The 24690-nt window shown below is 39.5% G+C and overlaps 1 protein-coding gene across 1 annotated transcript; it reads left to right on the top strand.

Annotated features, from left to right (window-relative positions):
* Window positions 1–925: 925 nt before the first annotated feature.
* BOLL (boule homolog, RNA binding protein) lies at window positions 926–24353 on the top strand. The gene is made up of 11 exons (XM_050339893.1): window positions 926–943; window positions 3702–3845; window positions 6785–6876; window positions 9163–9217; window positions 11506–11587; window positions 15015–15181; window positions 15674–15745; window positions 16444–16491; window positions 17335–17460; window positions 18889–18963; window positions 24279–24353. The coding sequence occupies exons 1-11, from the start codon at window positions 926–928 to the stop codon at window positions 24351–24353; spliced, it is 954 nt and encodes a 317-aa protein (XP_050195850.1).
* The last annotated feature ends 337 nt before the right edge of the window (window positions 24354–24690 follow it).

The raw sequence follows: 24690 nt of genomic DNA, 5'->3' as shown, positions 1-24690 counted from the left end.
AGGCCTGCTGTTGTGCAGCTGTTCTCAGGGCAGCCTACCTGCTTGAAAGTCTCTTTGGGACCCTTGGGAAGACTCTTTGAGTTGAAAAAAGGGGCTTTCATTTCTTCACGTTGACAACTATAAAGTCTAAACTATGTTTCTGTCTCCCATCAATCACGGCCTGGTAAGCCAGACCCAGGGAACTGCCTCACCTGCTTTCTGTTTCTCCCGCAGAGGCCAGGTGAAACGCATGACCCTATTTTCCTCCCCGTTTCACGCCCTGGTTGGGAGGATAAAAACCCAGCTGGGATTTACCGTCTGTCTCCTCAGCTGCTGGGGACAGACCCGGAGGGCGGTTCCTGGGCCGCCTCGGGGTTTCTGAGGGCGCTCCCGGCCGTTCCCCGAGGGGCAGGACGCGCGCCCGGAGCCTGCGGGTGCCGCGGTACCCGCGGGGCGGGGACGGAGTGCGGGCTCGAGCCCGGCTGGTGCACCGGCACGGGCAGCCGGGGCTCCGGGCGCTGCAGCGGCCCCGACACGGCACGGAGCCCCAAGCCCTGAGGCGGGGCGGGCGGGGAGCGGCAGCGCCAGTGGGGCCGGGAAGCGGCGAGGCGAGAGACGCCCTCGGCCGCCTCGTCGCAGGGATCCCGTGAGGGGAAGCGCGGACCGCCCAGGGAGAGGGCGCAGGTTTTCGAAAGGGCCGGTTTCCCCGGGCAAGGTGGGGGGAGCCCTCGGGGACCGGGACGCGGCGGGGCGCTGGGACGAGGAAGAGCTGCCCCGTCCGCCCGACCCCCGCGCTCAGCGCCGTCCCCGCCCGCAGCGCCGCCGCGGGGCTGTGCCCGCCCCGCCCGTTGCAGGCCCGTCCCTGCTGGCGCGAGGCGGAGCCGAGGAGCGCGACGCGTGCCGCGGCGGTGCCGGGAACGTGCCGGCGAGGCGGCTGCGAGGACCGATGGATCCCGAGGGCGCGGTGAGGAGCTCGGCGGGGCCGGGGAGCCGCCGGGGCGGGCGGGGAGCGGCGGCGGGAATGGGGAGCGGGAGCGCGGCCGTCCCGCTTTGGGGTGCCCCGGCTCGCGCCCGCCCGCCCGCGCGGCGCCACCGCCGCCATTTTGTGCGCGGCCCCCTCAGGGCGCGGAGGAGCCGCTGCCGGCCCCGGCTGTGCGGGGCGATCGTCCCTGGGCTGCGGGGCCCGGCTCCCCACCCTGCGGCTGTGGGAAACAGAGCCGTGTGGGCAGCTAGGTGGGGGAATCGCCAGGCCTTCGTAGGGTTTGGTTGGCTGGCCGTGGGGTGTGTTCAGTGTAAAAATGAAAAAAGCCCTTCTGCTGAAGAACACTTGTCAAACACTAAATAAAACATAAAAATATTGTTGAATGTGCGTGTCGATATTATTTAGGAAAGATGATGGAAGTTTAAAAAGCAGTGGAAGCAAATGTTTGGGCAAGTGATGTTAGTACGTATTTAACTTCTTTTAATAGTGTTTTCTTATTGCTACACTGGCAATAAAGAGATGGTTATCAGAATACAGATTTTAACGTTTCACTTTTAAAACTCGTGGGAATCTACTGTATTGGTAGTTCCCAAGTGATTTGGCAATTTCTCATTTCTTCCATTTGGGTTTTTGTGTTTGTTTTGTTGTTGTTGGATTTTTTTCTTTTTCTATAAGACACCTCTTAAAACTTGTATGGAGAAAATGCCATCTGACCTCCTTGAGGTCAGGAGTACATTTTGGCTGTGGTGTCAGCTGTTAACTGCTGTAGTTAAATCCAGAAGCTTCAGTGCTGAACACAGTTGGCAGATGATTATACAATTAGTATTGTTTTTGGTGTGAGTGATGGAGAAAGTGACCTGTCTTGTCCTTCAAGACTTCTTCCTCTGCGAAAAACAGTCCTCTTCCTAAAGCCTTTGGGACTGTAGCAACTATGTTTGTTCCTTGCCCAGTTGTGTTGGCTTTTGTTCAGGTTGGGCACTATATACTAGGAATTCTAGGTATTCCTAGTACAAGAAATGCATACTGGATTCTTCGGAATAGATCAGGTTAACGACTTTGGGTTTTCCTCTGCCCCAGATGTGTGTTATAGTAAATTTGGTAAGGACTTTTGTCTTCTCTAGATTTGTGTGACTTAAGCTGGATCTCTTGTCTTTAAGGTATCCAAAACAATAGCATTAACACATTGCTCAGAACTCTCAGGTAGCTAAGGAAATAGCAAATTATCTTAGAAGGGCTTGCAGAGCAAACAAAAGACACCTTTTTTTTTTTTCCCCTGACGTTCTTTTAATTACTGGTCGTCCATTTCTTGCTACAGTGCAACTGTCAGCCTTCACTTTCTGTGTGTTCTCCTAGAGATAAGTGATTTGGCTTTATCCAGGAACGCTTAGAGGCACAGCCAAGAAAATGCTGTCTTGTCAATGAGGGAGAGGCAAAATCTGGAAGTAAACAGTGTAAATGAAAGGGGGATCCTGTGAAGAGAACTGTTTAAGAGCAAAACTTCATTTTCTGCTCTGGTTTCAGAGAGGCTAAAACACACAGATACTCCAAGAAGCAGAAGAGCTCTATACTTGATGCAATAGCTGTCTGTGTTTGAAATATACTTGCATGTGTTGTGCTGGACCTCGCAAGTTTTGAGGCTTGAGCAATAGTAAGAGAAATATACATTTATCTCAGAAATCCTTTCAGAAGAGAGGTTGGAGGCTGAGAGCCCTAGATCCCTACTTGTCATTTTCACTACTCTGCTTGTTGTTAGCCTTGTTATCTGCAGCCTGCAACAACGGACTGTATTTCATTTTGGGTTCCTTCCCTAGTGGTACTGTCAGGGCTCTAGAGTCCAGGACTGGTTTTAGTAAGTTTTTGAGAGGGAGGGAATACCACAGCAATAATGGTCTTGGAGCCTTTATTGCAATTTCTGTTGGAGAAGTTAGTGACAGTACTATGTGACTGCTTTACAGCTGTGACCTCACAGTTAGGGTTGACTTTGTAAAGTAGCATGCATTTGTTTTGAAAAGAGTTTCCAATAAAATTAGTTCTCGGGGTAAGTATGGTGGAAGTTAAAACCTCAGGAAGACTTTGCTAATGGTTTCCATGAAGATCCTGCTGTACTGCGTTCCTTTATTGGGGCAAGAGTGATCTGATTGCTTTTCTGTAGAGGGAGTTTCTATTTGGACCTCTGTGAGCTGTGTTTGTAGGCCAAGAGAGTACTGAATTGAAAGACTAGTCCAGTCTTCAAGGACTGTTTCTCATCAGTTGTACGGAACTCGTTGGTTTTATGTGGTGAAATTATGGGTGCTTGACACTTGGAAAATCAACCAGAAGCTGGGACAAAGACCAGAGTCTTGTAGATGTGTATGAGAGCACAAGTTGTTATACATGTCTGTTCTATATAGTTTAAAATAAGGACTTTTAAGAGGCGTAAAGTAACTTCTGAGATAGAATTCATTACTTGAAATTTATACATCAGCGTTGCTGTGCAAATTGAATCAAGATTGGTGGATTAGACCCTAAATGTCTGATTTGGAAGGGTGTTAAACATTGAACTTCAGACCATAGTCACTGAGTTACTTAATTGCTTAAAATTAAGCTTATGTTTGAACACAAAACTGCATTCTAAATAAAACTGTGGTTTATGTTCAGTTCAGCATTTGCTGTACCTTTGAAAAAATTGTGTGGTCTGTAGAGAATTTTCGTTTCCTGACCAATAACTTGTAAGACTTTGAAAATGTTTCCTTTCAACCAGCAGGCGACAGATCAGATGCAAACAGAGTCTTTACCTTCGTGTCCCAACGCGGTGTCACCAGTGCGGTTAAATAATCTGATCAGTTCTCCGAGGTTCGGAACAGTTACTCCAAATCGTGTCTTTGTGGGAGGAATTGATTTTAAGGTATTTTTTTCCTATTTTTACTGCTAAATGGTAATTCATAATCCTGTAGAAATGAACAGGAAAGAGAGAAACAATTGTGTGCTTAAGTGGTAAGTCCCCTTCACTTTAGTATCCCAATCAATAGTAGAGAATAAAGCTTTAGTGTTGACTTACAAAGCTGACTTGGTACACTGAGCTGCTAGAAGCTTTTGACAAACCAGATCTTCAGAATTTTCTCTTTTCAAAGAAGATAGCTTTTGTCATCAGTAGAGCTTGTGGTAGAAAAGTACATAGAAGCCTTTTATGTATAATACCTGGTGTAATTTAATAAACTGTCACAATGTTACATATGGCAAACAAGGCAAATGTCAGTAGCTTTAGTTCCTCCAGCACTTCTCTTCTGGTTCACAGAAAGAAGCTACAGTGCGACTGTTCCTCACTTGCCACAGTAATTTTCTCAAAGACAAGTGTTTGGTTTTAAAACAAATATAAAAACTTGTCTAGGTAATTTGCAGTACTGATCTTAATTCTTAGAATGCTTCTGCCTTTGTGTATTCCCTAAAACCCTCAAGTAGCAGTGACACCACTTAGTCTACTTGAACATTTCTGACAAGATACTCGCCAGATCTTTATACCAACTACTCCCATTTTTTTCTTTCTTCCCACTTTAGGTAATTAAGCCACTGATTTTTTTGAGGCATGCTTTATCTGATTAGCTGGTGTTTTGTTCCTGCAGAGAGTATCTTCTCTGCCTTAATCCTCCTAGGCTGAGGATCTTTTGAGTGCTGATTCATTTGAAGAGGAATAAGAGTTTACAATTCACTCAGACTATTTTGCATAACAAGTGCAAGAAACTCCAGGATCTCCAAGCTCATTTGACTGAGATCATTCAAATAGAGGTATCTGCAATTTGAGATGTTGTACAAGGCCTTCAGTATATTTTGGCTTTATCCAAGAGGCACAGTAGCTTTTTGCACTATTGGTAAGCAAATGACTAGAGGTATAAAAAGATCTCACTCTGTTCCATCTGCACCGCAATTTCAGAGGTGAAAACACTTTGCTGCCTAACATACCAATATTTTCGTTAATTATCCTACTTATTGTTCATTTTCAGGGGTTTCTTGACTTCTCGGTTCAGTTACTGACATTTGAAAATTTATTATTAATCTTATATTTAACAACAGAGTTTAAGCATGCTTGTAAGCAGAAAGAAGATGAAATTTTGTAGGGGGGATGAAAGCTCTATAAACATTTTGCCTGTTCTTCCATTTGTTATGGCTCTTTATATCAAACAGTTTTAAGTTTCTTTGCAAATCACAGGATTTATATGTCAGTCTTGACTTGCTTTTTGTTGGGAATCTCATGGTGAAAAGGATTGGGTTTCCTTGGGTTTTCTTACCCCAAAGGTTTTACTCAAGTCAGTTAGGGATATATAAAAGCTATTTATTTTATCCCTGTAAAAAAGGAGACACTTAACAAAAATTTACTTGCGTTCCAGCAAAAGCTCTTCCATGATTATGGTAGCTCTTTTATGATAGACCACCATTTGGTTTATCACTGTAGCAGTGATTCCTGTTTGTAAGGAGAAACATCTGGCTTCTTAAATTTAGAGAAACAGTTCAGTAAGAGAAGTTGGAGTTGGGAACGTTTTCATCTTGATATGAAGAGCACTTTCTTTAGTGGTGTGGGCCATGTGTCTTAGGTTAGTGTTAAGCCTTCCGCTATGTCATTCTCAAGAATCTGATAAATGCCTTTGTCTTAAAATCAGGAAAAGGCAAGTCCTGAAGGTGTTTCTGGTAAGCTTCTCAGTATCATGTTTGTACACATACTTGCAGATTTTGTTGCGTATCTAGAACAGTGTTTTCTTATTCCACTTCAGTCACTGCCATGCACATCATAAACTTTTGTCTTTCCAAGTTTATAGTCCTGTGTAGCAATCCCTCATGTCTGTGGATGATACTTGGAGCACTGAGCAATTTCAGTCTTGGATGAGGCAGATAAACCTTTGATGTGCTGGAAAGGATCTACTAAAATTGTACACACAGAATTTAAAACAGTGGAAGTCATTCATTTATACCAGAAGTACTGCTTTACTTCTACTCTAAGATAAGGACAAGTACAAATGAATGATGCATGCATATAGCTGCTTCTTCCAGTGTTAGATGTACTATTGAGTAAAGACCATGTAGAAGTGCAAATCTCAAATGTGGTGTTTAGGGCACCACGTGTGATACATGTTTACACTGTAAGAGAAGATTCCTACAAGGTAGGTGAATGCTCATGTAACTTAGGTGTGCCTGGACATTGGAAACTTGTCTTGCTCCATGTGTACTCAGAAGGGAACAGTTTCTTCCAGGTTTGTTTAGATCATTTTCCATTGAAACAACTTTTTTTCTTATTTAACTTATAACAGGGAGTTCCTTTGGTGTGACTGTAATATTTGCAGTCTCAAGTTAAAACTACTTCAGAAAGAGCAATCATGGTGTATTCAGTGGATTGGATCACTAAATCAATGGTTTAGTGGGATTTTTTTTCACAAGAGTGACCTATGAATATCCTTCTGGAAATCTATGTACTCTGCTGTTTTGAAGTTGGAAAATATGGTAGTGATTTTTAATACTGTAAACTGCTCTAGAACGTAATTCACAAAAACTAAAATTCAGATCTAGTAAAGCTGCTTCAGTGGTGTTAGCTGTGAAAGGACAGTTGTTACATCAATCTACTAAAGAGGAGTTTTAATTACTTTCTACCATTATTGTTGAATAATAAATGCAGCATTTAAATGACCTGTGAGGCTTATCCTTGTTCACTCTTTTCTCTTCCTGTCCAGGGTTATAATTAGTTGTAGCAGACTTTGTCTGAAGTATGTCCATTGAATGTTCTGTGGTAAATAGTCATTAAATAACTATGCAAACCAACTCTTCCTTTTTTTTTTCCCCTCTCTTGATTTACTGTACTAGACTAATGAAAATGACCTGAAGAAATTTTTTGCTCAGTATGGCAGCGTGAGAGAAGTGAAGATAATAAATGACAGATCTGGAGTATCAAAGGGGTTGGTATAGTAGAGTAAGCTTTTTGTGGAAATGGAAAATATAACAGAAATCTGACTGACTGTAGAAAATTTGATAGATTTTTTTTTCTTGTAGCTCAGAATATTAATTTTCTCATTGATCTTACCAGCTAATCTATCTTTGCAAAAATCTGTTCTTGCTCTTTAATATTTCCATATAAATGTCTCTAATTTGCATAACTAAAAGTGTAGTCATATTTTTAGAAGATGAAGCTGTGTGTAACTAGGACAAAATCAATAGTTTTCAGTTTTCCATTTTTTTTAATTACAATTATTTAAGTAAATAATCCTATAAAGATTATTTAGTTATTAAATATATTTATTTCCATTACTGAATGCCAATTTGGAAAGAAGCCTAAAAATGGAGAAAGAGGTGAGATACACTTGGTTATGCTGGAGTGAGTGGCAGTAACTGAGATGTTGTGTGAAGACTTTTGGAACAAAAGCATAGGGGACAAATCTGACAGTGAATCACGATTACAGAAAAGGGAGACTAAAACTGGAAGTCAAAAGTAAGAGAAATGCCAAAGAGCAAATCTGAAGAAAGGTTAAGGTTGCATAGTAAAACTACTGGTAGAACTCAAAGGATGGTGATGCAAATACCATGGGGAAGTGCACTGCCAGAGAAGGGTGGGAATAAAGCTGAAGCAAGAAAGAATGTGCATGAGAACTTGTTCCTGTCAAGTTTTCTCCTGAGCTGAAGCCTCTCGATGCTGTCAAAGCTTAATGTGTATCAAATTACACACTGAGCTGCAGACCTTAGCACAGAGTGAACACTTCCATGACATGATGGACTTGGTCCCTGTTGCTAAGCCTCTTGATCTTTTGTGAAATGCCAAGAAATATGAGACTTGAAGTATGAGTGACCATGTAACCCATAATAATTATGCAGTTATGATTATCAACATGTCTCAGTAGATATGTTGGAAAATAATTACTTTACATGGTGCTGGGATTTCTTCTGAAATGCAGACACAGGCTTCATTGCTTCTCCTTGAAAAGTGATTGTAAAAACTTGAGTGTTAGTGATTTATGTCTAATTAGTTTATTGTCCAGACAGTCCACAGAATGAAAAGTCTGTACAGGTAAGGTCCCAAGTAGGAAAATAGTTTGTGTTCTTTGAACATGGAACTGTTTCCTGGTTTGTTCAGAGAAGACAGTACAAGAAAAGCCCACAAATCCAAAAGTGTGGCTGGTCAGACTTACTGAACATCTGTAATGGCCAGTCTTCGCGAGCGAAGATCCGGGGAAGGTCTTTACACCTTCCAGCCTGCGCATTGGATTTTTTAGGTGAGACACAGTGTGCGCGGAACTGAGCCCACCCTTTAATCCTAAGGTTCATCTGCCGGGGCCAAGCGAGCTTGGACGGTGGCAGCGAGGTCCTTAGGACGTAGGTGGGTTGCCTTTAAGGGCTAACGAGCCCCACCTGCCCGGGAGTGGCCCTGACCGGGAATCGAACCCGGGTCTCCACGGTGACAGCGCGGCGCCTTTACCACTAGACCACCAGGGGTTCCAGTGAACATCTGTACTCAAAGAAGTATGGAAATGCTCACAGGAAAGAACTTGTATTGCAAAATCTGATCTGCTGGCAGGAAAGACAGAGCCCACCTTGATATCATCTGAAATCTGACTGTGAGAAATGAACCATGAACCTAAAAAATCATGTGTACAAAAATACTAAAAGTTGTCAAAGAAATTTTGAAATTCAGATTAAGAGGTGTGAGGGGAGCATTTTTGTTTTTTACATATGTATTATGTATGATGAGATACTTACTTTGCACAGGCAGTGTCACACTGAGTGGCTTAGATTACTCTGGGAATGAATTGAGGGGGTTTGGAGAAGCAGGAGTTGTGTGTAGAAAGCCTGTTTGATTTACTGCAGCAGCTGGAAGAGGTGTGGTCAAAGACGTACTGTGTCACAGAGAATCAGAGGATTACCTCATCTGTGATCACCATAGAACGCTTTTTAATGCTAATCATGTGATGAATTACAAGAGTAATTCCCAGATAAACACTATCTCTGCATTGCTGCTTTTTCTAAGAACTCAGTTTAAAACAGTGGATAGTGCATGTGGAAGTATACTTAAATATAATAAGATGTTAAGAATGCAGTTGTTAATGCAATCTTTTTTGTTTTTTCTACTTTCTACTATTGTTTTTTTACCTGTTAATTTGCCTTGTGATGTGACTGTACTGTATATTAACTAGCAATGTGCAGTGTTTGTAAATATGAACTTCAGAGGCTTAGCATCTGTAATTTTTATTTAGGTATGGCTTCGTCACTTTTGAAACCCAAGAAGAGGCACAGAAGATTTTACAAGATGTAAGCAATAGTCCCCACTGTGTTTATCTCTTAAATAATTCATTTCACATTAGACATGAGTAGCTCTGGTTGTGTGGTCCTCTGTTTGCCGAGTTACATTTGAAGATCTGGTAAGTTTGGTCTCGGAGTTAATAAAATGTTTTAAAGAGATCCAAGTTGAGATTTATACTGAGCTCTTTTGGAACTGGGGAAGGAAGGTGCTAGTTCATGGTACTGTTCTTGACTTTGACATCCAGTGTTTATGTTCTTGCTCTGTATGTGATTTACAGTAGGTATAGAGTTATAAAAACTTCATTCTGCAGAATTGCTTTTATTTGCTTTACCAGAAAATCCATTGTTGTCAGGATTTTTTTGCAGGGAGTTGGGAAGATAACTGTTGTCCTTTATTTTGACATATTTGTCAGACCTGATGTAATTCTTTTTAGTGACAATTAGGTTTGCTTCAAGTCTTAAATAATGAAGCTCGTGTCATGTCCCTTTTGCTTCTCCTCTGAGCTACATTAGTGTGCTGACACTCCTTGTAGAGTCTCCCTTGAGACATGCTCAGCTCTTCAGCTGCACGTGAGCTCCTCAGTTCATTTTAGTTTTTTTCTTGTATGCTTCATGTTCTGATTGGAGCATACTGGAGAGATCTGTCAGTCAGGATTTGCTCATTCATGTGAGAATCCAGGTGGAGGGGGGAAAAAAAAAGCCGAGAGGAGATAGCATCCAAGACTTGCAAATTGCCTTCTCACAATTTATAAGGCTGGTTAAAATGTTGAAATTCTGAACCTCTGGAAATCTGTGTATTAAAATTCAAAATAAGAGCTGGGACATTTTCATAGGAATTTCCAGTGTGTTTTCAAAACACAGTCATGTGGAGCCAGAAGTAAACAGACAGGAACTTCTTGAGGCAGATAATTTTCTTCCCCTGTTGTTTTTATTGCTGTATTTCTGTAAACTAAACACTAATGGTACTGAGTACCATTGTAAAAATGGTTTAATATATTTGCCTCTCTTGTAACTGAGAGGCTACTCCATGTGAAGTGTTACTGATGTTTTACTTTGCCTGCTCTAAGTCCTTTAATTTAAATGTTCTGCAGTTCTATCACCGCTTTCATCTTTGCATATTTCTGCTATTTTGTAGTCAACTTGTAGAATCTGGATCATGTAGCATCTAGGTCTTTCTGCATCTTAAGCTGAGAGTTTTTAGACTTTATGTAAGAAGTCAATGCTTTTTATTTTGTATTCTTGAATTTATTTTTATATGATATTCTGATCATCCTTTGCACTGATTTTGGGGGTTTTTTTGTATCCTGCTTTTCTATTGTGAGCAGTGTCTCCAGAAATTTCTTTTTCTGTGTTGCAGTGTTCTAAAGTACTAAGTTGAGAACAGACCTGGAAGAGTTTCACCAGGTTACTCTTTCTGGTCATATCCTATTAATACTAGTGTTTCTTTCTGTCTTTCTGAAGTGCCTTTTTTTTTTTTTTTAATTCACATTTTCTCCTCCTATTCTTCACTTTCTGTAGCATCATCTGTAAACTTGCATGCATTCCTGTGTTCTTGCTTTAGAGAAATCTATACAGGTTAGATATGTCTCTCAACTGTGAAAGTTGTGCATAAAAAAAATACAGCTTTTGGTAGATCACATCAGTGAAACACTGGATTGGAAGAATCATCTTCATGTTGTTTGTGATGGAATGCAGTTTGAAATGTCCATCTGTTTTCTAGCACTTGCTCTGTGTTTTAATAGGTTCTCTGTTTTAATAAGCATGGGTATGTTTGCCATAATTAATATTAGTTCATGAAGTCCCAAACTGAACAAAATAGTTGCTTTAATAGGTGGGAAGTTCTAAGGCAGTTGTGAGTGAATATGGGCACATTACATTGAGTCCTTATAGTCTGGTCACTTTCATAGCCTTTCTTGTTCCTGTCTCTTGTAAAATATTGTCATGATCACAACAAATTGTCATTATACTTCAGATTGTCCATTTATGTACACATGTGCTTTTAAAAAAGCAGTAAATGCATGAGAGCTAAAAGGGAAAAACATCTACTGGCAAGTGTAAGTGTCAGCTGGAAATCAAGAGGCTCCATGAGGAGTAAGTAGTGCTTGAAATGACTAATGATTGGTTTTGTGTATGTGCAGTCTAAAATCAGGATGGAAAAGGAACTAGTGTAACTTTTGGGGTTTTTTTTTTGCAATGCATTGTAAATAAAAAGCAAGGGAGGGTGAAACCTAACTTGTGATTTTCACTTCTCAGATGCTTAGGTCTATGCAGAAAATAATGTTTTTCTTTACTTCTAGGCTAAAAAACTCAATTATAAGGATAAGAAATTGAATATTGGTCCAGCAATAAGAAAACAACAACTCCGAAGTCCTAATGCTCGTATGTATCTTTTCTTGCATTTATTATGTGTCATTATGAATGTACATTTTTAACTGAGATGTACCATTAATGCTGTGCATGGAATATGCTCAGAGTGGTTTGCAGTGGAAGTAAATGCCTGCTATTGGAAATGTCCAATGAGTTAGGAAAAAGCCCAACCTTTTGCTCATCCTCAGTCTGAGGACAGTACAAAAGAATATTGGTTAATTCTGAAGCTTTCTTTAGTTTCTGTCATGTAACCTGTTAGAAGTAGTTCATGTGTGCACTAATGCTGTTGGTGCAGATGTACCTGCTGAACATAGGAAGTTTGCCACTTCCTTCCTCCCCTTGTGTCTAGCTATGCCCTCTTCCCTTCTTTAAGTGTATGGGATATTGTTTCCCCAGGGGAAAGGAAATCCTTTGTTCCAACTGTATGGCTTCTTTGCTCCAGAAATTATTCAGTGTGATCTTGGCTCAGTCATCAAGAGGTTATGTGCCCTTTTTTTTTTTTTTCCCTGTGCTTTATTTCCCTTTCCATCTTTGACTTCTACTTTCTCAGTTGTGTTGCCTGACTTGCAGTGCTTCCCTTGTCTGACTCTTGTGCTGAATGTGTATATTGATAGAAAAGAGACATCTGTCTTTTAATTCTGAGACCTGAGGGAACAGGGGTAAAAAAAATCTTGAAGAAAGCTGCTGTGTCCTTTTGAGGTCTGTGTTTGTGGACCTGTTCAACTACCTCTACCCTCTCATGCCTAGGATAGTTCTGTGATACAAGATCATATTGACATACAGGCATGTATCCTAGGGCCTGATTTCAGTGTGTCTGCTCTCATGCTCAACCTATCTAACCTTAGTTGCTAGGATACTTTGTCCTATTGCAGCTCATCTTGGGGTACAAGAAGCCAGAACAGCTAGACCTGCAATGTCACTGTAGAGCTGTGGTTCTGTTGTACTGAGCAGGATTAGAGCTAGCCAATGTATTGCTGTCCTCCACAGCCCACATACAGTCTAGTGCCTGTCTTCCATACTATGAAAGGGGAGGGCCACTTGGTTTGCTTTTCTCCAGCATCATAATGTATCTTTCCATCATAGTGAGTTTGCTGGGGTGGATGGAGATTTCCTCTTCCCTTGCCAGAGACTTCTCAACATTGGCAGAAAGTCTGTGCAATGTACTCTGTGGTTAGTGAAGTGGACAGGATTGTTGGCAGTGGGATCCTGTTGATCTCATTTGAGATGTCAGTGCTTTTCTAGATTGCTTGCTGGAGCTGGGACAGCCTTTAGGTTTTCGAGGTGTTCTTCACATTATCCTAACAACCATCTTAGCCTGACCTATATGTGGATAATATTTCAGCTGTATTGTATCCAAATGTCTTCAAGCTTTTCTAGGTATTAGGCAAACTTACTCCTAATAAAAGCTCTTGAATCACTGTGGGCCTTCTTGGTCTTCCACTGAGCATAGTGGTGATCTCTGCAGTGTTCTGTCTGCCCATAAAATGGCCCTTCATGGTGACATACCTTTGCAAGGCAAGATGAAAAATCTTTGACTTCTACTTTCTCAGTTGTGTTGCCTGACTTGCAGTGCTTCCCTTGTCTGACTCTTGTGCTGAATGTGTATATTGATAGAAAAGAGACATCTGTCTTTTAATTCTGAGACCTGAGGGAACAGGGGTAAAAAAATCTTGAAGAAAGCTGCTGTGTCCTTTTGAGGTCTGTGTTTGTGGACCTGTTCAACTACCTCCTACCCTCTCATGCCTAGGATAGTTCTGTGATACAAGATCATATTGACATACAGGCATGTATCCTAGGGCCTGATTTCAGTGTGTCTGCTCTCATGCTCAACCTATCTAACCTTAGTTGCTAGGATACTTTGTCCTATTGCAGCTCATCTTGGGGTACAAGAAGCCAGAACAGCTAGACCTGCAATGTCACTGTAGAGCTGTGGTTCTGTTGTACTGAGCAGGATTAGAGCTAGCCAATGTATTGCTGTCCTCCACAGCCCACATACAGTCTAGTGCCTGTCTTCCATACTATGAAAGGGGAGGGCCACTTGGTTTGCTTTTCTCCAGCATCATAATGTATCTTTCCATCATAGTGAGTTTGCTGGGGTGGATGGAGATTTCCTCTTCCCTTGCCAGAGACTTCTCAACATTGGCAGAAAGTCTGTGCAATGTTCTCTGTGGTTAGTGAAGTGGACAGGATTGTTGGCAATGGGATCCTGTTGATCTCATTTGAGATGTCAGTGCTTTTCTAGATTGCTTGCTGGAGCTGGGACAGCCTTTAGGTTTTCGAGGTGTTCTTCACATTATCCTAACAACCATCTTAGCCTGACCTATATGTGGATAATATTTCAGCTGTATTGTATCCAAATGTCTTCAAGCTTTTCTAGGTATTAGGCAAACTTACTCCTAATAAAAGCTCTTGAATCACTGTGGGCCTTCTTGGTCTTCCACTGAGCATAGTGGTGATCTCTGCAGTGTTCTGTCTGCCCATAAAATGGCCCTTCATGGTGACATACCTTTGCAAGGCAAGATGAAAAATGAAAAATTGTGTGTGATTTTTCTTTAAATTGTGTTCTTCCTGTGGTTTTTTTTCCTGTACTGTGTTACTACTTTGTGATTTCAAGACTTCAGTTTCAGTTACAGAATTAATTTTCCTCTTTTTTCCCTACAGAAGTCTCATGATATTTGGAACTGAAATTTGTCTTCATGTTTGACACAGAGTTTTGGAAAAACAAAATCCTGTCTTATCCCCCCCACCCCCCAAAATGTAGAGAGGAGTAGAGTTTAGGTGATGCCAGAGGCAGTGTTTGAACGAGAGGAACAATCTGTGCTTAGTGTAGAGATCCCTTTATTTGAAAGCACCTGTTAGAGGATGGTGCAGATGGAAGTCTACTTTGAGATCAGACAGTGCTGACTTGTAGGTTCCATCACAGTGACAGCATTGTGAGAAGTGTCCCTGTTGCTGGTGTCTGTATAACCAGATTTTGCTTCTGACAGTCTGTGTGTGCTGAGAAACCAGGCAGCACTTTGTAACGAAATAATTCTCTTGGTTTTAGTGCTTGAATTCTGTTTTAGCTAAATATGAGTATGTGGAGGTTACCCATTAAAGTCTCCTATAATGTCATGTTACCTGTGGACATTTGGAGATTAAAAATATATGTATTTGTAGGTGCCTGGAGTTACCTGTGTTCATGAATTTATGTACCTGTCATCTTCTGCAGCCCTTCCTGTCTACCTCTGGAGACATCCTGTGACCATCTGCCTTCATGGTTTTGTGTTTGAGAGGGAATTGAGATGGCACTAGGCACACTGCTCCATGTTCTTTCCTTGGAGTATTTTCTTTCTCTGAAGATCAGAAATGATCTTCCATTATTTTTTTCATGGTGTACACATCTAAAAAAGAAGTTGTTTAAGTTATTTGTAAGTAAGCTTTAAGATGTTTATTCCAGGTTCTGCTGTAACACCACAAGCTGGTACAATGTACACAACTACTGCTGTATCCCCAGAAGCTGGTACAATGTACTTAACTACTTCGAGTGGATATCCATATGTTTACCATAATGGAGTCGCTTACTTTCATACGTCTGAAGTTTCTCCTGTTCAGCAGCCATGGCCAGTAAGTAATTCATTTTGGTGTACGTGCTTTTGTGGGGACCAGGATGAGTGCAGTGCTTAAGTCCCTCATACTTCCAGTTTCTTCAACTGTGCCTCGTTAGATGTTTAAATGGCTTCCTTATGTTAGACTGTTTGTTTCGTGCTTTTTATATCACTTCAGTTTATTTTGCTTCTGCAGCAGGCTTTTGCTTGGTGTGACCTATTGGGCAGGATAGTTCATATCAATCTGGGCCTTACCCCAGGAGAAGTTCTATTTTACCATCTCTAGGCAATCATGGCCTGGTGTTTTCTGGAAAGAACTCAGTGAATATGCCAGAGAGTTTTGTTTCATTTAACATAGACCCTTAGAAACAGTGATTTTGAGTAATCTTAAGTGTAAATTAACTTGGTAAATGCATTTTCAAAAGCATTGTGATGCTCCAGAGCTGTGCTTCATAGGAGTGACAATTTATGAAATTGCTGCATTAAGACTTGTAACTTTTTATTTTTGAAGTCACGCTCAGTTTCCAGTTCCCCTGTGATGGTGGCGCCTCCAGTTTATCAGTCTCCTACGTACCATTATCAGGTATCTGTTTAAAAATGGCTTTCAGGCAACCCCTGTTCCTCCAACCATGCAGTACTGTTTGCAGCACTGTCACGGGTCTGTTTGTTATTAGGAAGTAAAAAGTGATACCAAACACATTTTAATTTCATTGATGGCTTTCTTTAAACAACAGTTTATCTTGTTTATGTAACTACATGATAATATATTAGTTTTCTTTTGTGTTGCAAGACAACTGGCTCAGTACCAACCTTTCATCATCTAAGCCAAACTCCTGCTGGTTGGATTAGTTTTCTTGGGTACTCCTCCAGTTGGAATTCAAATAGCTCCGTTGATGGAGATTCCACAACCTTTCTGGGTAGCCTCTTCCATTAGTTGACCCCTCTCTCATAGTAAAAAAGACTTTTTTTGTTATAACTACAATATTTTCAGTGTTCCCACTAGGGTCCATTGATTCTTGTGGTCTGAACACCTCTGCTGAGAATCTGATTTAAATATTTTTGACGCTTATGAAATGGCCACATCAGAGTCTGAGTGAATAAAGATAAAACCATGTTCCTGAACTTTCTGGGACTTAATGGAAATTTCTATCTCCTTCTTTTTAGTTTATTAGAAATAATTATATAGATTTGAGATTGATTTAGTGTGTTAGGAGTTCTGGTATTCTGTGTGTATTTATATGTTCTTAATCACATTGGTAACATCTTCTTGTTTGATTTTAGGCACCAACACAATGCTTTTCAAGTCAGTGGCAGTGGTCTGTTCTACAGGTAAGTACAGTTCATAGCTGCAGCATTTTAGCATTACATTTCACCTAGTTTAAAGGTAGGGTGCACTTATCTAACTATGACACTTCCCACTATTCACAACTTGGTTGAAATGAATTTTAATTGCTGTATTTGAGCAAAATGCTTTGCTGATACAGTAGAAGGCATAAAATAGCATCTATTACAACATCAAATACAAATCTGATGTAAAGAAAGCATCTTAACCTCCCCTCTCACTTTGGCAGGAAGGTTGTCATAAGTTACCTAATAAGTTGTCAGAAGCAGGTGAAAACTGTCAAATTTTGCCAAGAAATGAGGATTAAGTAGCTAATGAACTGTTACTGTGATGTTTCAAAGTATTATTAGTGGAAGCATGTGGACATTTAAGTAGAGTGAAGTTGGACCCAGGCCCTTGAAATGGGAGGAAGAATTTGAAATTGCTGATTTGGTCACTGCTTTGAAATTGGGATGCTGAGTTACAGAAATACTGTGGGGGTTATTTTAAAACAGAAATATTTGTTCTGCTACTGTAACATTTTTGCAAGGGAAGGTTTAACTGTAGTATGTTATGATCTTGAGACGAAGTGTCAAGTTTTAGGATTTGTATGATAATGCTCTCTAAAAGGCAAACCTTAAAACTACATAGAAATTACTAATATCTTTTCTCCTCCTACCTGAGCTTTCTACCCACTTCCTACTCACTTAGTTTCTTTTGTTACCAAAAATGAATGTGACACTTTCTTTTAAAGCTTTAAGTCTGTTTACATGTAGCAAAGAACTATAAAATAACTTTTGGTCTTCATAATGCATAAATAATATAACTTGTTAAAATGTGCTTTATTTCAGTCTCCTACCTCTTCACCTCCACTCTTATATCTGCAACCATCTGAAGTCTTTTATCAGCCAATAGGAATTACCCAGGAAGGTGGATGTATATCCCCACCTCTCCTAATGGAAGCTGCAGTTCCTGAGGTATTTTTAAGAAGTAAAAAAAAATGTCCTGACAACTGAAGTGTTTGTCTGCAGTTGAAAAATACGATCTTGTAATTTAAGCACTGGCTGTTCAGAGCACTTAGACCAATTGTTCCTGTACCCATGCTGCTGTTAAATACTTTCAGGTGTCCTTAAATTAGAGTTTCTCTCTCATTTTTCTTGGAGGATGCCTTGATTCTGAAATATTTTTGAGTGTCACAAGTGTATTACAGACAGCACTATAAGGGGCTAGTCAATTTGTTTCATTTGCAAGTAACGTTTAAAATGGGAATCAGATTCTTTGGAATGCTGGGTTAATCTACCCAAACCATGGTAGTTTCCTGAAGTAATTCCTCTGTGTGAGTAGAAGCTTGTTTCTAAATATTGTCATGATCCAAATGAATTACAAATGCTTGAATGATTAAATGGTTTACAATTTTTTTGCTTCTCTATCAGTAGCATTTATAATACTACTCAAGAGATTCTTGATGTACAATAAGGCAATCTCTTCATAATTGGATATTAAAGTGACAGTAAATGGCTACAGAACACCTTAATCACAAAACATTATTTTATATGAATTGGTACTTCTCTTAAATATTCATTCCTTATGAATAAGGATTCCAAAACAGATGTTAAATTAGGACAGTAATCAAATATTGTTAAAAAAATTAACGTGTATTTTATTGCCAAGAGAAGTTCAGATATCTTAAGAGGAAATTCTGGCATACTGAAGTAATTTAATATCCCTGAAAGACACAGAACTAATAAAGATGTGGATTGTTGGAGTTTTTCTCTTTTTTACAAGTGCTAAGTCTTGATATTTATTCAGTAATGATATTAACAATGCTACTGTTGTACCTTTTGGTATTTTGTGAATCAGATATAAAGTTGTACAGAGAAATATGAAATTTGTGAGCACTAAGAAAATAAAATTAGTTAAGGAATACTTGGATATTATGTGCTCTTAGTTTACAGGCAGGCAGTTTGTTCATGTTAGAGGAAGCAGTGTGTGGAATTTCAGAAGAATAGTGTAAAATTTCAAGAATAATCTGTACTATTTGTGTGTAAATATCTTGTAAGTCTGATAATGCCGAGAATTACACTTCAATGTGTGAATTGACACATTGAAACACCGTCCCAATTAGAGCTGAGTGAAATGGATGTGTAGTAGAGAAGCTGCTACTTTTATCAGGGAAAGTGGTTTGTGACACTGATCAAGATAAGTGAAGTTCCCCAAACTTGAGTACAGTGCAGAAAACAGACTTAAATATTTAGATTGTGGTATTTGAAAAGTCAGTAGTTCAGATAAACATGGTCCAAAATCTGACATTTTTAAGGATTCTAAATTCATGTGAAAGGCTTGCAAAAAAAGTAAGATCATGAAACCGTTTTTTCTGCTAATTATTAATTTTTTTTTTATACCAGCTGTATTCTGATCATGGAGTTCAAACACTACATCACCAGCCTTATGCCCAGAGTCACATAGCCATGCCTGCAGCTGTGAGTATCAAACCAAGAGAGGTAAAGCAAGCATTGCAGTGTTACTGTCCCCTTTCTTGAAGAGGAGTGTGGGTGCAAACGTCTTTTATTAATGATAAGGAAAATTGGAAGCATTGCAGAGAAACTGAGAGTTTTTTCTTCACCTGAAGCTTTGTTACAGAGGACATAATGTGTTACTTACTTTGGAACTATTTGGAGAAACTAAAAAGTAAAAGGATAACTAGATATTTTAAGATTTGAGATACAAAGAAAAGTACAAATGAAAAGCATATTTTGAGAGAAAATGGTCAACCTCATTCAGTTCTTTGAAATATTGGTTACAAATCCTTGTGTCTGTCTCTAGGTCTCGACACTGAATTCCTTTCTTTCAGCCTTAGATTGAACTTCATGTCAAGGAGAGGTGGGAATTTGAAACCTGGAGCATGAAAAACTGTCCCAGTTGGTCACCTCTAGTGTTTTTCTGTGCAGTTCTGATTTAGAAAGGCCATTTTAAAATGTGATTATTTCATGTCACCTGATGCAGGTTGTTGGATGTTTTTGGCTTCCAGCATAAAGTCCTTTTATTGAAATTAAGAAGGCTGCTCACTAAAATGTCAAAACTGATTTGTCTGATAACAGAGATCTAAAGTTATCAGTAGCTGATATTACAGCACTTACTCTTCTGTGAAAGATGTCTATTGAGATGCAAGTGGCAGACTAAATAGGAGTGGAATATGCTATCTTTTTTACCTGTTTTTAATTTGTTTTAGTTTTTCTGGAAGGATTTTTTTTCAAACTCTTGTGTAACCATATATACTAAGTATTTCCAGCAGAGGGGGCTGTAACATAAGTGCTGTCTTGGAATAAACTGTGCTGTATTTCCTGCTCATTTTTCCTGGTTTTCTTGGAAGTTTTGTTACCTAGAATTGAATCTCTGTTCAGATCTCAAGTAAATTCACAGGTACAGTCAACCTTTACAAAGACTTACTGAGTTCTTTTTTTTATTATTATTCATTACAAGATGATGCCAAACATTAATTAGTCATTGTAAAATACAACTCCTTCCTTTTAAAGTTTCAAGTGATCTTTTCACAAACCCACTCGGAGTTTGAATATATTTCATGTGTAATGAATGTGATCAGCTTGTATTGTCTGTCAGTGTGGCTGAGCTCTCAACAATGATGGACAAAAGCAAATACTGTCAGCAGTATTTGCTCTGTATGAAGCTGACTGCTTCTGTATGAAGCAGGTGGTTGTGTCATCACCCCCCAGATGTGTAAGAGGGCTGCCTGGTAACTTTAGTCTTCCTAAAATACCCCAACAAATGTAGCTGCCTCTTTAAAACTGCCAAATAGTGGCCACAGAGGAGAAAGCAGGTGCTTAAAGAAGGGACTTCACCTTGAAGGTAATCTGCTAATTGCCTCTACTGCATTAGGAATTGCACTGGGAATAAATATGCACTTTATACCAGGAGCTGGAAGTCATATGGTGAGAGTAGGATGCTACAGCCAGTATCCAGATATCTCTGGCAGTTGTAGACTTCTCACAGCGTTCAAATGCAGCTCAAAACAGAGCCTGCATCACAGTCACAGTTGAATGAAGTCACAAGGCTGAGCAAGCCAAATACATGAAATACCAATTGAAGAAAATCACAAACTTTGAAACCAATGTTTCCATTGCTGTTACAGGTGTATAAAAAGAGAACTTGGTCCATTTGTGATGTAAACAATGTAGCAGTTAACAAAGGAAGCTTCAGTTCTGGCAATTCTCTTAATTTTTCATTCTCTGTTTTACCACTTGAGTCACATCAAAAAAAATGCTATTTTTTAGTGAAATTTTAATAGTGGTAAAGGAAATTTAGAAGAAAAATCTTTTAGGTTCAGATTTTGTATTTAAGATCAGTTTTGAATCAAAATTACTCTCTCTCCTTATGATCATCTGTTTTGCTTATGACCATTTATGTTTTACTTGAACTAATTTCTTTTGGGGGTTTATAGCATGTTTTGTTCATGAGCATGTGGACATGACTTCATTTATTCACATCTACACAAGTGGATAAGGTTAACCTTCATTCTCAAAGGCTGACAGGTGACTTTTTTTTTTAACCAGTGCGAGGTTTTTTCATCTCTGGATGTCTCAGATTCTGTTTCACCTTCCAGTGTGGAGATGAATGTTCAGATGCTTCTAGAGGCATATGTATGAGATGGTGTTTGGTAGTAAAAGCTGTGTAGTCTATAGCAACAGGGGAAACTAGAGGGGAAAATTGAAATGTGTTTTTTGTTTTCAGACCTGGAAGAAATACCTGTAAATGAAATTTTGGGTTTTTTCTGGGTGATTATCTTGTTCTGAGGCACTGGCCTTGGTAAAGGAGTATGAGGGAGACCCCTGAGGCCTGAGGGGCTGAGCAACACAGTTGCAGTCTACAAATAGTGAGCAGAGGTATAAAAGGTTCTGGCAGGTGGGAGGGGTTTTTGTTTCATGCTTTTGGCTTTCTTGTTACTCTTCCTCACTTTGAGCTGCAGTGTACTAGTCCGGGTGCAGGCATGGGTCTAAGTCTGTCAGAGCTGCTGCTGTTCCCACGGTCTGTATCCAACAGCATGTTTTGGCTGACATCAGCAGTGCCATTTATATTGTAGTTAATGTCTACTTGTATTCACATCTTAGTGGTGAATGATGGCCTTTGGCACCGTGGCCTTTTGGTAGTGAGTGTTCTGTAACTTTAACTGACCTTAGTGCACTGTGGTTTTCTCTGCAGTTAAGAGTAATAAGGTGTAAGACTTGTGTTCTGTGTGTGTGTCATACACAGAAATACATCTGTGTTTATAAAGGTTTGTGTATATACATGTGCAAGTAGAAAAATGCCCTTTTTTTAAGAGTTTTGATGTAATCACTTGGGGGAAAGTTCAGTAATTTTATACTAGTACTGTGTACTATTGTCTTACATTCCATCTGAAACAATAAATGTTACAACCTATTTTCTTTATAGGTAGGTATTTTTTTCATTTATATATTAACTGAAACAGAGAATGAACCTTTTGCTTAAAGTTATGTTAATCTAAGAAATGTGAATATAAACTTACAGTTGTTGTCATATGACTACTAAGAGGCTCGTCACTGGCTGTAGCAAGGTCTGTTGGCTGTAAAACAGTTATTTTAAATTCCATCAAAACTGTATTTACTCACTTGATATGAACATGGCAAGTTGCAGGTGGCAAGCTTTTTCTCATATTGTTTAATTCTGTGTTCTCTTTACAGACTCCTTTTTCCATTCTAATAGTTTGTTCTCACTTCAGTGTGCTCTTCTGTTTTCTCTGATCTGTATGTTCTCTCTTTACCTGACAACCCTTTGGAGCATTCGCTGTTGAAGCGTTTGGGCAGCTCTAGTCTATCTGTACTGATTTATTATTTTTTTCTTGTCCAGTCCTTCCTGTGTGGCTGAGATCCATCATCAACATACCAGCTAGCAGCTGTGAGTTGTGGAAAACTTGGGGTCAGTTGTTTCATTGCGATGGTTGCTATTTATGAATTGATGCATGATAAACCATGCTCAGATCTAGCCTAGTCTGCAGCATGACTTACCTGCTTCCTGCAGTTTGTCAGTTGCCTAATAATTCTCTTCATAAAACAAATTCTGTATAATCAGTGTAATTCACTCCTGGGTAATGTAGATATAAATCCTACCATTTTATTTTTAGTTTAAGTGCCCAAGTTTATATGTTCCTTCAACAGGGAAGGAAATTTCCAATATTTCCAACATGATTATTGTTTTCTGAAAACCTGTTTTAATTGCTGTACTGACAGCTCAATTTCTTCCCCTTTTCTCCCTATGTTATGCTATTTACAGTAGCTTGTATTCATGGGGTTGTACTCTGGCAGATGCCCGATCATGCTTTTACTGTGAAAAAGCTGCCTCTTACTTATTTATGCTTTTAAAAACATCAGGCTTTTAATAAAAAGAAGCTAGGGAGGAATGCACATTTTGCACGTGTTAAAATCAGTGTCATTTCTTATTTGATATTTTAAACAGCCCACTGATTTGTAGCAAGGCCTTGCTGTTTGTTAAGGTGTGACTTCTTGTCTGTGCATGTGCCCTTGTGATTTATCCCCAGATGGGGCTCCTGAACAAAAACGTGAAGTTTACCAGTGTGAAACTGAGCACAGTTATCTCAGCAGAGAAAGAAAATGTGTTGGTGTTCTACATATGAGTATAGGAGCTAAGCTAAAGAAAAAGAGAAATACTTTGGGACTGAAGTTCTTTAAGGTTGATGTCATGAAAACTAATGACTGTGGAATCTTGAAATTTTGGGAAGCAATGCACAACATGGCACAGAGCCAGTAGATGATGGAAAGAAACTGCCATCTGGAGATTACAGTGGGCTGAATATCCTCGTAGAGGTGCATGAACTACAGCTGGTTCCATCAGGAAACTGTCAGAGCCAGAAGTGGGGGTGAAAAGTTTTGTTTAACAAAACAAAAAAGTTAGTGCTGGATAGGCCTGAGCTAGTATAGAAGATTAGAAAACAAACAGATTGAGGCTGTGGTATGGCTTAGTTAAATGTTAGTTAAATGAGGAGAGTAAAAGAGATGGGAGTTGCACATTGGGGCTGTAGAAGAGCTGAGATAAAAAGGGAGACTGCAGGAAAACTTTTGTCTTTGGAAGAATAAGCAGAAGAGTACAAGTATTCTAAGGACTGCTTGTGCTGGTACCTAAACAGTAGCTGTGTTTTCTACAACTTGCTTTTTGTCAGTGCCATGCACTAACAAATTACTGAGGCACAGTCCATTACCTGTTTGTCAGGTCACAAATAAGGCAATTTTCAGTTCTTTAGCTCAGGTTTTATCAATGTGTTAACCACAAAAACCTTCCTGTAAGCATTATTATAGATATGTGTAGTAATGCATTGCTCCAATCTATGTTACAGAGAATGGTAATGTAAAAAAAAAAAAAAAAAAATTGGTTAAATAGTTTTGTCCTGTGACATTTTGTAAAAATTTTTCCCATCTAAATAGACAGAAGATACAGTTGCTTTAATAACTTGACATACTTCAGTAAGGCTATATGATCAGTGAACAAAAACTGAAATTTTTTTTTTTTGGTAAAAGAATTCTGAACTCATTCTAAGATTCCATACTTGTAAATAAAGGAAGATATTTCCAGCCACTATGTACTTAATCAAGGTGTGTAATGGAAATTTGTTTCCCCTTTTTGAACCAAGTTTGTCTAGCTGATGCAATATCACATTTGACTGTAGCTTTTCATTGAAGCATTATTAATTTAGTAAATAGGACACACTTTGAAATAGAAGAAACAATTCAATATTTTTCCCTCTCTTTAGGAATTGAAGTCACGTTCTGTGAGAAGAAATTTTTCGCATCCATCGTCTGTGAGTCTGAAACCTCAGTATGCATGAAGTCATCATTTTCATCCTAGGAAAGATCACAGAATGGAAGAGTGCATTCTTACACTATTTTCTACAGATGCTGTAAACCAGTTTTTTTTTTAGCCATGTACTTCGCTAACGTGCCTATCACATGTTGGGAATGTTCTTCCTAACTTGTGACTTTTGCCTGCAAGTGCCTCAGTTAATATACCACTCCATTTTGTCAAGCCACAGAATGAAATTGTGGTTTGGTCAGGTAAAAGCACGTGAAATAACGACTTGACTCTGCACTTTCTTAATATAAATCCTGTTACAGGACAAAATGGTGATTTCTGATACACAGATACAGTGCTGTGGATTCGAATCC

The sequence above is a fragment of the Myiozetetes cayanensis genome, unplaced genomic scaffold (assembly GCF_022539395.1).
Source record: "Myiozetetes cayanensis isolate MyiCay16 unplaced genomic scaffold, myiCay2020 scf9, whole genome shotgun sequence".
In the NCBI taxonomy this organism is placed as follows: domain Eukaryota; kingdom Metazoa; phylum Chordata; class Aves; order Passeriformes; family Tyrannidae; genus Myiozetetes; species Myiozetetes cayanensis.
The sequence above is the reverse complement of the archived record's forward strand: the minus strand, read 5'-3'. Positions and strand labels throughout refer to the sequence as shown.